The sequence below is a fragment of the Haliotis rufescens genome, unplaced genomic scaffold (genome assembly GCF_023055435.1).
Source record: "Haliotis rufescens isolate VD_foot unplaced genomic scaffold, xgHalRufe1.0.p SCAF_31, whole genome shotgun sequence".
NCBI classification, from domain to species: domain Eukaryota; kingdom Metazoa; phylum Mollusca; class Gastropoda; order Lepetellida; family Haliotidae; genus Haliotis; species Haliotis rufescens.
In genome coordinates, this window is record NW_025964013.1 from 1,117,939 (window position 1) to 1,134,756 (window position 16,818).

The window sequence follows — 16,818 nt, forward strand, 5'->3', positions numbered from 1 at the left end:
GACCATGGCTACACAGCAAAGCTGTCCTAGTGCTGACCATGGCTACACAGCAAAGCTGTCCTAGTGCTGACCATGGCTACACAGCAAAGTTGTCCTAGTGCTGACCATGGCTACACAGCAAAGCTGACATGCTGCAATATAACTGGAATACTGTTAAAAGCAGCGTTAAACCCAACTCACTCACTCACTCACTTAGAGCTTTGCCCAGATCAAATAAAGAATGTCATTGGGCTCACATTTTGAAAAATCTAGAAGCTACACTGAATCGGATCAGATGGAACCCCTCTGTGTGCCATTATTCCTCCACTACTAAGCTGACACATGTAACTGAAATACTGTAAATCCATCCCAACTCATTCACACAATATTTTCCTCCAATGGCATAAAACATCACTCACTCTGTATGTACAGGGGGCAGTTGGGTAGCCCAGTGGTTAAGGTGTTCGCTCGTCATGCCGGAGACCCAGGTTCAATTCCCCACATGGGTACAATGTGTGAAGCACATTTCTGGTGTCCCCTGCCGTGATATTGCTGGAATATTGCTAAAAACAGCATAAAACAATTCTCACTATGTATAGGGACTCAGGAATGGTGGCCTAGTCATGCCACAATTATATCATAGTCTGTAATACCTTTGCTCATTGACTTCATCTAACGTAGAGAGTGAGTGACCACTAGACCACCCAACCGCCCCTCACCAAATGCTTAAGATGTGCATTACTTGGGGTTTCTCACAGAACATGCTGACACACGTGTTGTTTTATTTGTTGTGTAACGCTGCATTCTGAAATATTCTAGCTAAATGACCGCAGTCTGTAAATAATCAGGTCTGGACCAGACAATGCAGCACTGTCAAGCCTGGACACACCTTCAGAGAGTCTGACCTCCTCATCCATCAAGGCCCCTCCTACGACAACCATTGGTCACTGCACAGGGACTAGTTCTAACCCAGAAGCCCAACATGTTCCAAACTTAGTCACATCCTACAATTAGCAATGGGATGGTGGGGGACACATTCTTCCCCGGGTCCCCACGGAGCTGTGATACAACAGAAATACTGTTGAACCCAACTCCCTTGCACCACAGACACAAGAAGATCTGACATATCAACAATTCTTTACTCCAGGACTGAAATGATTATTATCGACATGATTGAGAAAAGGTGAGCAATACATGAAATACATGTACAATGTAGGAAATACTCCATCAATACATGTACAGTGTAGGAAATACTCCATCAATACATGTACAATGTAGGAAATACTCCATCAATACATGTACAATGTAGGAAATACTCCATCAATACATGTACAATGTAGGAAATACTCCATCAATACATGTACAATGTAGGAAATACTCCATCAATACATGGCATACATACAAAATAGCACGGTACCAAGTAGTCAAGATTAAACTAGCCACATTTCTATTCCTTAGTTTAATGAAGCAGCAAAATGAGGTTAAAGCTCCTGCATAGCACCAAACACCTTGTTGGTATAGATCTGTCTTGTTACTAGAGATCTGTCCTTGTTGGTATAGATCTGTCTTGTTGGCATAGATCTGTCTTGTTGGTATAGATCTGTCCTTGTTGGTATAGATCTGTCCTTGTTGGCATAGATCTGTCCTTGTTGGTATAGATCTGTCCTTGTTGGTAGAGATCTGTCTTGTTGGTATAGATCTGTCTTGTTGGTAGAGATCTGTCCTTGTTGGTAGAGATCTGTCTTGTTGGTATAGATCTGTCTTGTTGGTAGAGATCTGTCTTGTTGGTATAGATCTGTCTTGTTGGTATAGATCTGTCCTTGTTGGTATAGATCTGTCTTGTTGGTAGAGATCTGTCCTTGTTGGTATAGACCTGTCTTGTTGGTATAGATCTGTCTTGTTGGTATAGACCTGTCCTTGTTGGCATAGATCTGTCCTTGTTGGCATAGATCTGTCTTGTTGGTATAGATCTGTCTTGTTGGTATAGATCTGTCTTGTTGGTATAGATCTGTCTTGTTGGTATAGATCTGTCTTGTTGGTATAGATCTGTCCTTGTTGGTATAGATCTGTCCTTGTTGGCATAGATCTGTCCTTGTTGGTATAGATCTGTCTTGTTGGTATAGATCTGTCTTGTAGGTATAGATCTGTCCTTGTTGGTATAGATCTGTCCTTGTTGGCATAGATCTGTCCTTGTTGGTATAGATCTGTCTTGTTGGTAGAGATCTGTCTTGTTGGTATAGATCTGTCTTGATGGTAGAGATCTGTCCTTGTTGGTATAGATCTGTCTTGTTGGTAGAGATCTGTCCTTGTTGGTATAGATCTGTCCTTGTTGGTATAGATCTGTCCTTGTTGGTATAGATCTGTCCTTGTTGGTATAGATCTGTCTTGTTGGTATAGATCTGTCTTGTTGGTAGAGATCTGTCTTGTTGGCATAGATCTGTCTTGTTGGTAGAGATCTGTCCTTGTTGGTATAGATCTGTCTTGTTGGTATGGATGTCTTGTTACTAGAGATCTGTCCTTGTTGGTATAGATCTGTCTTGTTGGTATAGATCTGTCCTTGTTGGTATAGATCTGTCTTGTTGGTAGAGGTCTGTCCTTGTTGGTATAGATCTGTCTTGTTGGTATAGATCTGTCTTGTTGGTATAGATCTGTCCTTGTTGGCATAGATCTGTCCTTGTTGGTATAGATCTGTCTTGTTGGTATAGATCTGTCTTGTTGGTATAGATCTGTCCTTGTTGGTATAGATCTGTCCTTGTTGGTATAGATCTGTCTTGTTGGTATAGATCTGTCTTGTTGGTATAGACCTGTCTTGTTGGTATAGATCTGTCCTTGTTGGTATAGATCTGTCCTTGTTGGCATAGATCTGTCCTTGTTGGTATAGATCTGTCTTGTTGGGAGAGATCTGTCTTGTTGGTATAGATCTGTCCTTGTTGGTATAGATCTGTCCTTGTTGGTATAGATCTGTCCTTGTTGGTATAGATCTGTCTTGTTGGTATAGATCTGTCTTGTTGGTAGAGATCTGTCCTTGTTGGTATAGATCTGTCTTGTTGGCATAGATCTGTCTTGTTGGCATAGATCTGTCCTTGTTGGTATAGATCTGTCTTGTTGGTAGAGATCTGTCCTTGTTGGTATAGATCTGTCTTGTTGGCATAGATCTGTCCTTGTTGGCATAGATCTGTCTTGTTGGTAGAGATCTGTCTTGTTGGTATAGATCTGTCTTGTTGGTATAGATCTGTCTTGTTGGTATAGATCTGTCTTGTTGGCATAGATCTGTCCTTGTTGGCATAGATCTGTCTTGTTGGTAGAGATCTGTCCTTGTTGGTATAGATCTGTCTTGTTGGTATAGATCTGTCTTGTTGGTATAGATCTGTCTTGTTGGTATAGATCTGTCTTGTTGGTAGAGATCTGTCCTTGTTGGTATAGATCTGTCCTTGTTGGTATAGATCTGTCTTGTTGGTTTAGATCTGTCCTTGTTGGCATAGATCTGTCCTTGTTGGTATAGATCTGTCCTTGTTGGTATAGATCTGTCTTGTTGGTATAGATCTGTCCTTGTTGGTATATATATAAATTGTTTTGTTATACCTCTATTAAGAATCCTGCAATTCCATTGGTTTATCTGAACCACGTGACAAAATAAATTTCAATGTAAATCCTGAAATCATGTGACTAACACTGACCTTGAATATTGACTCATCACATGATCAATATTGACCTGTCACGTGATGAATATTAATTTGTCTGCTAGAAAACTAGAGGGTGTCTCGTAAGAACATTTACGATTTGCAGCTAACTATAACAGAGGACGTTTTAAAGACTTCATGAACTTTAAAGCTAATTTCAGTATAACAAAACCAATGATTACTCTGGATGAGGTCAATACATGAAAACCAGGACCTGAGGACCAAACCCCTTCAGCGGTCTGACAGGACTGAGAACTGTGACCTCGGTCCAGTCAAACCACCTCGAGGGTCAGTCCTCGGGTCCTGTTTCCACAGAAACCTTGTCAAGAGTAATAATTTGTATAATATTGGACACGAGAGAAAACAGCAAGACTGGGACTGACACTGACCTTGACCTTGACTCTCTTCTCTCTACAACTACATGTTATTTAGAAGTGTCTTGTGTGTGACATTAGACAGCTGTGAGTTAAAGTCAAGGACAGGATATTGTTACTTCTCTTGTACAAATACTATTTCTGCAGAAATAACCTTGTCAACACAAACGGAAGAGGAATAAATCAAAGAAGTATTGAAGCTGCCCCTTCATGCTATGTCTCAAATGTTCATTGAGTTGTCTGGGGTGGATATTGTGTCAATAGAATCTAAACAACATCCTTGAAGGTCCTTTGTTAACTTACATCCTATTAAAAATAGGTATATAATATATAATATATATATATATATATATGTATATGTATATAATCATACAGCTAGTTTCCTAGGAAGGACCGCCTCCATGGTCTAGTGGTAGAGCGTCCGCCCGGAGAGCGGAAGGTCCGGGGTTCGATCATTAGCATTAAGGGGCTAAAACAAGGACTGGTCGGCTCGGAGTCAGTATACTGTGTCTGAGTGAGGTATGTTAAACTGTGGCATGGTATGTCAGGGAGCTAGCACTATAAATCGGCATCAGTCTGGACTAGTACAAGCAGCCACACACACAAACACACACACATACATGCACGTTGGTATATAAGTGCAATAATCTTGGACGCGATGTTAAACCCCATTTCACCTCACCTGTTTCCAAGGAAACAGAACAAATAACAAATCTGAATAATTCAGACCATCATATGGCAGCACCTCAGACATTGGTCTAAGTGCTGTTTAGTGTTAGAAAGATTACTTCTTGAGAGAGACACTGAAACAAACTGATCATTTAAAGAAATAAAAATGTGGCATAGAAATCTAATTTATACATAACCATGGACCTTCAATAAACACCTATGATACACTTGTCATGGTCATATAAGTGGAGAGAAATCGTTATTACGAGAAACCAACACAAGGATTAGCAGATTGGATGCTTGGCAGATTTGTAAGATTTGTCAGTTTCAGGAAAATGTCCAAATTACATTACTGTATGTGCCATATCAAAACTCCCAGCTCCAATAAGCACCCCCTGACTTATCTGTAAGGTAATCTTTAAAAGTTCCCCCTAATAAGACCGAAAATCTATTCCATATTCCATTGTACATTACCTTCTTTTTTTTAACAGAAAACAGCAATGCATAGGGGTATGTATTTGCCTTGTATCTATTATCAAAAGGTTTTAATTTCCATTGACATTTGAGCTATGTTGGTTCATCTACTGCTCAATCTCTGAAAACAGGCCAAACTTGTTTATGGTTTAAGTAAGCACCAGCCTTTGTGAATTTTCTAAGCACCCCAGAAAACTATTATTACTGTGTATACGGTACCTGTAGGTGTGTTCACATCAAGATTGTCTTCATTCACTACTGGAGATCTGTACGTCAGTTGCACATCTTAACCTAAATGTATTGAAGAACCAACACACCTCCAACCCCTCCCAATCCACACCCCAACCCTACCCAATGTCCCACATTCAATTACAGAGATCATGCAGAGGAAGGATCAACTTGATAATGTATTCACCAAACGCACCAAAGTCCACACCTGTGATATCCTTCAATGACAAAAATGAAATGTTTTCGTCTCTTGTGAAAATAATGTACAGGAGCAAAATGGAATTATTGCAACGCAAATGTTTACAAAAACACCCGAGGATCCCCGTACAATAATCCAGCAGTAGTTCTTGAGCCAGTTCCATTGCATCTGTCCACACCAAAACAGTCAATGTATGATCACTGTGATACTTCTTGAGCCTGTTCCATTGCATCTGTCAACACCGAAACAGTCAATGTATGATCACTGTGATACTTCTTGAGCCTGTTCCATTGCATCTGTCCACACCGAAACAGTCAATGTATGATCACTGTGATAGTTCTTGAGCCAGTTCCATTGCATCTGTCCACACCGAAACAGTCAAAGTATCATCACTGTGATAGTTCTTGAGCCAGTTCCATTGCATCTGTCAACATCGAAACAGTCAAAGTATCATCACTGTGATAGTTCTTGAGCCAGTTCCATTGCATCTGTCCACACCGAAACAGTCAAAGTATCATCACTGTGATAGTTCTTGAGCCAGTTCCATTGCATCTGTCCACACTGAAAGAGTCAAAGTATCATCACTGTGATAGTTCTTGAGCCAGTTCCATTGCATCTGTCCACACCGAAACAGTCAATGTATGATCACTGTGATAGTTCTTGAGCCAGTTCCATTGTATCTGTCAACACCGAAACAGTCAATGTATGATCAATGTGATAGTTCTTGAGCCAGTTCCATTGCGTCTGTCAACACCGAAACAGTCAATGTATGATCAATGTGATAGTTCTTGAGCCAGTTCCATTGCATCTGAACGCATCCCTGTATGATAACCATTGAAGAAACGTTCAAGTATGATTTCAAAAAAATGTGTGAGTTCTTGAACTTTATTCTGCCTTGACCAAATGGAAGAGTGAGTACTGTGAAGCTCATGTTGCATGAGGTTGATGAGGAGGGGGGACACTGGTCTTCACTATTCAGGAGGTCAGCATCTGAGGGGAAGGCATTGCCTGGCTCTGTACAGCATCCTCATCTGACTGCTGAACAAGGCCTTCCATCCGTGTAGCACCATGTCAATGCCCTATATGTGTTGCGAAGTCTGGAACGTCTCCATCTCAGACACTGCTAAAGTCAGGAACGCCTCCATCTCAGACACTGCTAAAGTCTGTAACATCCCAATCTCTAACACTGCTAAAGCCTGGAACATCCCAATCTCTAACACTGCTTAAAGTCTGGAACATCCCAATCTCTAACACTGCTAAAGTCTGGAACATCCCAATCTCTAACACTGCTAAAGCCTGGAACATCCCAATCTCTAACACTGCTAAAGTCTGGAACATCCCAATCTCTAACACTGCTAAAGCCTGGAACATCCCAATCTCTAACACTGCTAAAGTCTGGAACATCCCAATCTCTGACACTGCTAAAGCCTGGAACATCCCAATCTCTAACACTGCTAAAGTCTGGAACATCCCAATCTCTAACACTGCTAAAGCCTGGAACATCCCAATCTCTAACACTGCTAAAGCCTGGAACATCCCAATCTCTGACACTGCTAAAGTCTGGAACATGCCAATCTCTGGCACTGTCCCACCTGTTGTGTCTGTCTTCTATGTTGAAACACTCACTTCTTGAGAAGAGAAGAGAAACACATCTTTTTCTTCCTCAAGTTTCTTGGAATAAGTTCTTAACTAAAGACCAACCCTCCTCTCTTGAAGACCAGTGACACAGTTTTTGATTCAAAACAAACACTTCTCTCTTGAGGAGTACTGTCATAGTTCTTGATAAGGGACAAACACTTTTCTCTTAATAACACAGTTCTTGATTCAAGACAATCACTTCTCTCTTAAGAGCATTGACACAGTTCTTAGATCTAGAGGTCTGTGAGTTCTCAAGTCAAGAGGGATCCTAACCTTCTGAAGAGCATTGACACAGTTCTTAGATCTAGAGGTCTGTCAGTTCTCAAGTCAAGAGGGATCCTCACCTTCTGAAGAGCATTGACACAGTTCTTAGATCTAGAGGTCTGTCAGTTCTCAAGTCAAGAGGGATCCTCACCTTCTGAAGAGCATTGACACAGAGCACGGCTGCTGCTGATCATTGACACAGTTCTTGACTCGGTAACAACTTGCCAGACGTCTTGAGTCAAAAGCAGAGCTCCTCTCATGGAGAACGCTGTCACTGAGCTGACCAGCCAATGGGTACCCAGTGTGGTTCAGACTCGATCCTTGCCGCTGTTCGTATTAAATCAGCAGATGCATTGCTTATGTTATCATTTACTATCACATAGTCAAATAAATGTCCAAATCGCTCTTCTATCTTGTCAGAAGATTCCACCATTGCTTGCAGTTCATCTTGCTGCAAGAGATTAAGCTGATTTAAACAGAATTGCTAATTATGTTGATAGCTTCACGTTAACAGCTAAACATGTCATGGGACATCAAACTGAGGGTAAAATATGTCATGGGACATCACATTGAGGGTAAAATATGTTATGGGGCATCACATTGAGGGTAAAATATGTCATGGGACATCATGTTGAGGGCTAAATATGTCATGGGACATCACATTGAGGGTAAAATATGTCATGGGACATCGTGTTGAGGGCTAAATATGTCATGGGACATCATGTTGAGGGCTAATATGTCATGGGACATCATGTTGAGGGCTAAATATCTCATGGGACATCATGTTGGCTAAATATGTCATGGGACATCATGTTGAGGGCTAAATATGTCATGGGACATCATGTTGAGAGCTAAAAATGTCTTGGGACATCATGTTGAGGGCTAAATATCTCATGGGACATCATGTTGGCTAAATATGTCATGGGACATCATGTTGAGGGCTAAATATGTCATGGGACATCATGTTGAGGGCTAAATATTTCATGGGACATCATGGTGAGGGCTAAACATGTCTTTGGACATCATGTTGAAGGCTAAACATGTCATGGGACATCACATTGAGGGCTAAATATGTCATGGGACATCATGTTGGCTAAATATGTCATGGGACATCATGTTGAGGGCTAAATATGTCATGGGACATCATGTTGAGGGCTAAATATGTCATGGGACATCATGTTGAGGGCTAAATATGTCATGGGACATCATGTTGAGGGCTAAATATGTCATGGGACATCATGTTGAGGGCTAAATATGTCATAGGACATCACATTGAAAATATGCAAATATGTAATGGGACATACAGTGAGTGCTAACTATGTCATGGGACATCACGTTGAGGGCGAAAAATAGCATGGGACATCACATTGAAGGAAGGTTTCCAAAAAAACACATTGTGCAATTTCATCTTTTACCAAATATTGAGTGTCATCTGTAATTAGGTGAGACGTTGTTGGTCTTCCCAATGCCACAGTGCAGTATGCTGGATAACATGAAATGTTTATCTGGTATGCAAAACTGTTTTCAACTCTTCAAAGAGTGACAAATCAATCAAAATGGCCTTAATCTCATGGTCATGCATTCCATGAGAAAATCCCAGTCTTAGTTTCTTGTACACTGATATGACAAAAGTTCTTTAACTGGATGCCAAGACAATCAACTGGTATTTGGATCCCCGAGGTGAATGTCAGTGGTGCTGAAGGACAAAGGATGACAATGCTCCTGTAGACAACCTTACACTTAATCTCAAAGGCAAGGTTCCACTGTGTTCAAGAATAATCAGTACTATTTCAAATATCAACTCCTGTAGACGATCTTACACTTAATCCTATAGATAAGATTGTGCTCAAAAGTAATGGTGGTAATTGAAAATGTCAATTAATGCAGACAATCTAATACTTAATGTGGGAAATTAAAGTCAACTGTGCTTCAAAGTAAAGGGTGTGAAAAGATCAAATTGTGGAGACCATCTTACACGGGTCTCATAAATGAGGCTCAACTGTGCTCAAAAGTAAAGAGTGAAATAGAAAAAATATCAACATGTAGACGATCTAACACTTAATCTCACTGTGAAGGGTTGCGTTACATCTCCATCTTTAGTGACACGAGCCTTCATGGCTCCGCGTGTCGCCTGCAGCATCTCCAGGGAAGGAGGCTTGATGAAGATGATGTAAGGCTTGATGTCGGCTTGACGCAGGAATTTCAGTGCCTGTTGGTTAAGTGTGCAAAACAGAAAATATGAATGACTGAATGAGTGCATGGTCAAACACATAAACGACAATGAACAGTTAGGTACTGTTGTAAAGAAGCACACTTTCAGCCTCACCTGTGTGTAGGCCACACCATCAGTCTCACCTGTGTGTAAGCCATACGTTCAGCCTCACCTGTGCGTAGGCCACAACATCAGTCTCACCTGTGTGTAAGCCATACGTTCAGCCTCACCTGTGTGTAGGCCATACGTTCAGTCTCACCTGTGTGTAGGCCACACCATCAGTCTCATCTGTGTGTAGGCCACACCATGAGTCTCACCTGTGTGTAGGCCACACCATCAGTCTCACCTGTGTGTAGGCCACACCATCAGTCTCACCTGTGTGTAGGCCACACCATCAGTCTCACCTGTGTGTAGGCCACACCATCAGTCTCACCTGTGTGTAGGCCACACCATCAGTCTCACCTGTGTGTAGGCCACACCATCAGTCTCACCTGTGTGTAGGCCATACGTTCAGCCTCACCTGTGTGTAGGCCACACCATGAGTCTCACCTGTGTGTAGGCCACACCATGAGTCTCACCTGTGTGTAGGCCACACAATCAGTCTCACCTGTGTGTAGGCCACACCATGAGTCTCACCTGTGTGTAGGCCACACCATCAGTCTCACCTGTGTGTAGGCCATACGTTCAGCCTCACCTGTGTGTAGGCCACACCATTAGTCTCACCTGTGTGTAGGCCACACCATGAGTCTCACCTGTGTGTAGGCCACACCATCAGTCTCACCTGTGTGTAGGCCACACCATCAGTCTCACCTGTGTGTAGGCCATACGTTCAGCCTCACCTGTGTGTAGGCCACACCATTAGTCTCACCTGTGTGTAGGCCACACCATCAGTCTCACCTGTGTGTAGGCCACACCATTAGTCTCACCTGTGTGTAGGCCATACGTTCAGCCTCACCTGTGTGTAGGCCACACCATCAGTCTCACCTGTGTGTAGGCCACACCATCAGTCTCACCTGTGTGTAGGCCACACCATCAGTCTCACCTGTGTGTAAGCCATACCATCAGTCTCACCTGTGTGTAAGCCACACCATCAGTCTCACCTGTGTGTAGGGCACACCATCAGTCTCACCTGTGTGTAAGCCATACGTTCAGCCTCACCTGTGTGTAGGCCATACGTTCAGCCTCACCTGTGTGTAGGCCACACCATCAGTCTCACCTGTGTGTAGGCCACACCATCAGTCTCACCTGTGTGTAGGCCATTTGTTCAGCCTCACCTGTGTGTAGGCCACACCATCAGTCTCACCTGTGTGTAAGCCATACCTTCATTGTTTGTTTAACGCCGCACTCAGCAATATTAAGCTATATGACGGCGGTCTGTAAATAATTGAGTCTGGACCAGACAATCCAGTGATTGACATCATGAGCACTGATCCACTCAATTGGGACACGATGACACTCATCAATCAAGGCAGGGAGCCTGACCACCCGATCTCGTTAGTCGCCTATTACGACAAGCATAGTCACCTTTACGGCAAGCATGGGTTGCTTAAGACCTATTCTACCCCGTATCTTCACGGGTCTTGGGCCACACCTTCAGTCTCACCTGTATGTGGATAAACCTTCAGACTCACCTGTGTGTAGGCCACACCTTCAGTCTCACCTGAGTATGGGGGGGTGAATAGGCACACCTTCAGTCTCACCTGTGTGTAGGACACACCTTCAGTCTCACCTGTGTGTAGGCCACACCTTCAGTCTCACCTGTGTGTGGGCCACACCTTCAGTCTCACCTGAGTATGGGGGGTGACTAGGCACACCTTGCCCAAGGCGATGATTGTCTTGATGGACTCCACACTCGTCCCATACAAGTTGCCCTTGTATTCCCCAAACTCCGCAAACCTGGATAGGTAGGCCACAGGTCAACACTACATCACTTACATTGCTACATACATCACTACATACATCTACATAATCACTCCATACATCACTAAATTGCTACATACATCACTAAATTGCTACATACATCACTAAATTGCTACATACATCACTACATTTCTCATTACAACATACATCACTAAATTGCTACATACATCACTATATTTCTCATTACTACATACATCACTAAATTGCTACATACATCACTACTTTCTACATAACTACATACATCACTAAATTGCTACATATATCACTACATACATCACTAAATTGCTACATACATCACTACATAAATCACTACAAACATCACTATGTAAATCGCGACATAAATCTTGACATAAATCACAACTTAAATTGCAACTTAAATTGCGACATATATCGCGACATAATTCGCGACATAAATCATGACATAAATATAACTATACATAGCGACATACATCACCACATACCTCAGCTAGATCAACAATATTGCATTATCAGTATACGTAATTAAATATTTTATGTTTGTTTCAGTGTCCAACACAACTGTAGCTTGTCAATGACATGTCCTAGAAGGCATCAGAACAGACATCTTTGTTAAACATACATCAACACTGCCTCGTCTAACTTCATGTAAGTGCAGACCTCACAACGTTCACTCATGCAGTGTGGTCATGTCACACAGCTGTACAGGAAACACCCTCATGCAGTGTGTTCACGTCACACAGCTGTACAGGAAACACCCTCATGCAGTGTGGTCACGTTACACAGCTGTACAGGAAACACCCTCATGCAGTGTGGTCACGTCACACAACTGTACAGGAAACACCCTCATGCAGTGTGTTCACATTACACAGCTGTACAGGAAACACACTCATGCAGTGTGGTCACGTTACACAGCTGTACAGTAAACACTCATGCAGTGTGTTCACGTTACACAGCTGTACAGGAAACACCCTCATGCAGTGTGGTCACGTTACACAGCTGTACAGTAAACACTCATGCAGTGTGTTCACGTTACACAGCTGTACAGGAAACACTCATGCAGTGTGGTCACATTACACAGCTGTACAGTAAACACTCATGCAGTGTGGTCACATTACACAGCTGTACAGTAAACACTCATGCAGTGTGTTCACGTTACACAGCTGTACAGGAAACACCCTCATGCAGTGTGGTCACATTACACAGCTGTACAGGAAACACTCATGCAGTGTGTTCACGTCACACAGCTGTACAGGAAACACACTCATGCAGTGTGGTCACGTCACACAGCTGTACAGGAAACAGCCTCATGCAGTGTGTTCACGTCACACAGCTGTACAGGAAACACCCTCATGCAGTGTGTTCACGTTACACAACTGTACAGGAAACACCCTCATGCAGTGTGGTCACGTCACACAACTGTACAGGAAACACCCTCATTCAGTGTGTTCACATTACACAGCTGTACAGGAAACACTCATGCAGTGTGTTCACGTCACACAGCTGTACAGGAAACACACTCATGCAGTGTGGTCACGTCACACAGCTGTACAGGAAACAGCCTCATGCAGTGTGTTCACGTCACACAACTGTACAGGAAACACACTCATACAGTGTGTTCACATTACACAGCTGTACAGGAAACACTCATGCAGTGTGTTCACGTCACACAGCTGTACAGGAAACACACTCATGCAGTGTGGTCACGTCACACAGCTGTACAGGAAACAGCCTCATGCAGTGTGTTCACGTCACACAACTGTACAGGAAACACACTCATGCAGTGTGTTCACGTCACACAACTGTACAGGAAACACCCTCATGCAGTGTGTTCACGTCACACAGCTGTACAGGAAACACCCTCATGCAGTGTGTTCACGTCACACAGCTGTACAGGAAACACCCTCATGCAGTGTGTTCACGTCACACAGCTGTACAGGAAACACCCTCATGCAGTGTGTTCACGTCACACAGCTGTACAGGAAACACCCTCATGCAGTGTGTTCACGTCACACAGCTGTACAGGAAACACCCTCATGCAGTGTGTTCACGTCACACAGCTGTACAGGAAACACCCTCATGCAGTGTGTTCACGTCACAGCCTTGTTCACAATGCAAGTAAGACAAAATGTTTGCTGCTTCACAGACATTGTAAAGTGTAATGTCAGGTTTCACCACGTGAATAAAGAATATCATTTCTCGGAAGACATCACATCAACCTACAGACGGATAACTGCACAAGACAATTTACAGGGATGACAAAATCTGTGAATTGGAGGAAAGTGAAGGACAAGCTATGATTAACTATGTCCATGAAATGGACACCTTGTCACATGAAATGTCAATGTGAAATGCATGCTTGGGGATTTTGCCATTCATATGCAACTTAGAATTGAAGCCAAGCAGAAGTTGAACACAAGATGGCGGTCTTGAAGATGCCTGGTCTGGAACCTGAACCCTCACATGGATCCCGGGTTCTGACTCCAGAGCAAACAGTGGAAACATTTGGCCTACCAAAGATCCGCAGTGAGGTGAGACCATCACTGGGCCTAAAAATGATGTCATGGATCTACATCAGTTGAGAACCCGTGAAGATCTGGGGTAGAATGCCCTAAAAGGCGACTATGCTTGTCGTAAGAGGTGACTAACGGGATCTGGTGGTCAGACTCTGTGACTTGGTTGATGCATGTCATTGTATCTCAATTGCGAGGATCGATGCTCATGATATCAATCACTGGATTGTCTGGTCCAGACTTGAGTATTTACAGACGGCCGTCATATAGCTTGAATATTGCTAAGTGCAGCGTTAAACAACAAACAAACAAACAAAACATCAGTTGAGAGAAGCTATGACGTGACACATTGAGGAAAGAGCCCTTCACGTGTGCAGCTGTTTCAGGACAATGCACCTGAACACACATCACAAGTGGCAGTGGCTGCAGCTGCAGGTTGTGACTTTGAATTACCTCCCCTTAACCCTTACGCTCTTGACACAGCACCCCCTGACCCCGGTCCCTCGGACCTTTGTCTCTTCCGTAAACTCAAATAACCCCTGCGAGTAGGACTTTTCCACCAGTAAGGACGTGGTGGTTGACTCTGGAGAGGACTTTGGGGGGGACCAAGATTAGGACTTCTATAAGGCAGGGATAACAAAGCTGGGACATCGTGGGACCAAGTGTACTAAAGTCAATTTTGATTCGGAATTATTTTCTATGTGAGGCCACAAACGTTTTGATTACCCTCATCGCACTTCCAAGGCAGTCATAGGAACTGAACTTACATATCAGTTACAGATCACAATTCAAACGCACAGTGACATCCTTTTGAGCAGTAGTGCAAATGTATGTCTAGAGTGTCCACAAGTGTTGGTGAGCTGTAACTACAAGACTACAGTGTCCGTGATGTCGGTGAGCCTCCTACAGTTCACAACACACATTCAGATGACCTTGAGTTACTTACATGACCTTTGAGCTGTGACCTGCCTCATCAGCAACTGACCTTTGCTCCATGATGCCCGACTCCATCTCTTCCCGAGTCACAAAATGGTACTCCTTGCCATCTTGCTCAAACGGCTTCTTCGGCCTTGAGGTGTCTGAAACATATCCAAAGTCTCATGAAGTTGTTGCTGATTTGTTTCTTGTTTATCATCGCACTCAACAATTGTCCAGCCATGTGATGGCTGTCTGCAAATTCCAAACATTCCAGTGATTGATATCATGAGCATCAAATCACACAGTTGAGCGTGATCACCTGTGGTCAGAATAAATGTAAACATGTGTTGTTTGGTCCTGATCAGCAGGGGTTCACTGTATACGTAGCAACAGGACTGAAGCTATATGTTTGTTGTAGTTTACATGGCAAGTACACGACCCTAGTTGAGTGAGGACGGAGAAGCAAGTTGTACGTACATGGCACGGCCTCCAGGAAGTGGACAGGGTTGCTGGCCTTCAGTCGACGTTTCAGCTCATTGCAGCCTACCCCAGCAGGACCTGCATGCACACAAGGAGAAGACATTATCACAACGTTACATGACTTAGTGTCAGTGTTCGTCTTAGTGAGTTAGTGTGTTAGCTTGTTAGTGTGTTAGCTTGCAGGTGCGCTTGCCTGAGAATACCCAACTTAGACACAGTATACTGACTCTGAGGCAACCAGTCCCTTTTTAGCCCTTTAATGCCTTTTGATATGACAAGTCCAGGGATCAAACCCACAACCTTACACTTTCTGGGCAGACCACTGAGGCAGTCTCACAATGTAATACCGCTAATCGCCTACATAGGAACTAATGGCCTACCTATGAGCTAACGGCCTACATATGAACTAATGGCCAACCTGTGAACTAATGGCCTACACGTGAACTAATGGCCTACATGTGAACTAATGGCCTACATATGAACTAATGGCCAACCTGTGAACTATTGGCCAACCTGTGAACTAATGGTCTACCTATGAACTAATGGCCTACATGTGAACTAATGGCCTACCTATGAGCTCATGGCCTACCTATGAACTAATGGCCAACATTTGAACGATTGAACTTAGAACTAATGGCCTACATGTGAACTAATGGTCTTCCTATGAATTAATGGCCTACCTATAAGCTAACGGCCTACATATAAACTAATGGCCTACATAGGAACTAATGGCCTACCTATGAGCTAACAGCCTACATATGAACTAATGGCCGACCTGTGAATTAATGGCCTACCTGTGAACTAATGGCCTGCATAGGAACTAATGGCCTACCTATGAGCTAACAGCCTACATATGAACTAATGGCCGACCTGTGAACTAATGGCCTACATGTGAACTAATGGCCTACATATAAACTAATGTCCAACCTGTGAACTAACGGCCTACATATGAACCAATGGCCTACCTGTGAACTAATAGCCTACATAGGAACTAATGGCCTACTTATGAGCTAACGGCCTACTTATGAACTAATGGCCAACCTGTGAACTAATGGCCTACATGTGAACTAATGGCCTACATGTGAACTAATGGTCTACATATGAACTAATGGCCAACCTGTGAACTAATGGTCTACCTGTGAACTAATGGCCTTCATGTGAACTAATGGCCTACCTATGAGCTAACAGCCTACTTATGATCTAATGGCCTACATGTGAACTAATGGCCTACATATAAACTAATGTCCAACCTGTGAATTAACGGCCTACATGTGAACTAATGGCCTACATATGA

General features: G+C 43.2%; 2 protein-coding genes across 5 annotated transcripts in view; both read right to left on the reverse strand.

The window, feature by feature from the left end:
• Positions 1–1,099: 1,099 nt before the first annotated feature.
• LOC125371780 lies at positions 1,100–4,330 on the reverse strand. Its single transcript, XM_048380511.1, has 2 exons — positions 1,338–4,330; positions 1,100–1,182 (listed from the first exon to the last, which is right to left on the reverse strand). Exons 1-2 carry the CDS (start codon positions 3,457–3,459, stop codon positions 1,118–1,120), a joined length of 2,187 nt encoding a protein of 728 aa, XP_048236468.1. The 5' UTR covers positions 3,460–4,330; the 3' UTR covers positions 1,100–1,117.
• A 1,240-nt stretch (positions 4,331–5,570) lies between these two features.
• LOC124136799 (MAGUK p55 subfamily member 7-like) overlaps positions 5,571–16,818 on the reverse strand; it is a 113,195-nt gene continuing 101,947 nt past the window's right edge. For 2 of the 4 annotated variants that reach the window (XM_048380515.1, XM_048380512.1), the window contains 5 exons: positions 15,522–15,602; positions 15,073–15,205; positions 11,505–11,613; positions 9,562–9,714; positions 5,571–7,956 (listed from right to left, as the gene is read on the reverse strand). In XM_048380515.1, the coding sequence (XP_048236472.1) occupies positions 7,777–7,956; positions 9,562–9,714; positions 11,505–11,613; positions 15,073–15,205; positions 15,522–15,602 (656 nt within the window). In that variant the 3' untranslated portion in view covers positions 5,571–7,776. The remainder of the gene's footprint in view (positions 7,957–9,561; positions 9,715–11,504; positions 11,614–15,072; positions 15,206–15,521; positions 15,603–16,818) is intronic. The other 2 variants (XM_048380514.1, XM_048380513.1) reach the window with 2 other exon arrangements.

What these genes read in the sequence shown, in the direction of transcription:
- LOC125371780 (XM_048380511.1), bottom strand. Translation starts at nt 3,459, where the DNA reads ATGCCAACAAGGACAGATCTAAACCAACAAGACAGATCTATACCAACA. An exon ending in GTATTTCCTACATTGTACAT is followed by an intron (nt 1,183 to 1,337) that starts GTATTGATGGAG and finishes TACATTGTACAT; the next exon opens with GTATTTCATGTATTGCTCAC.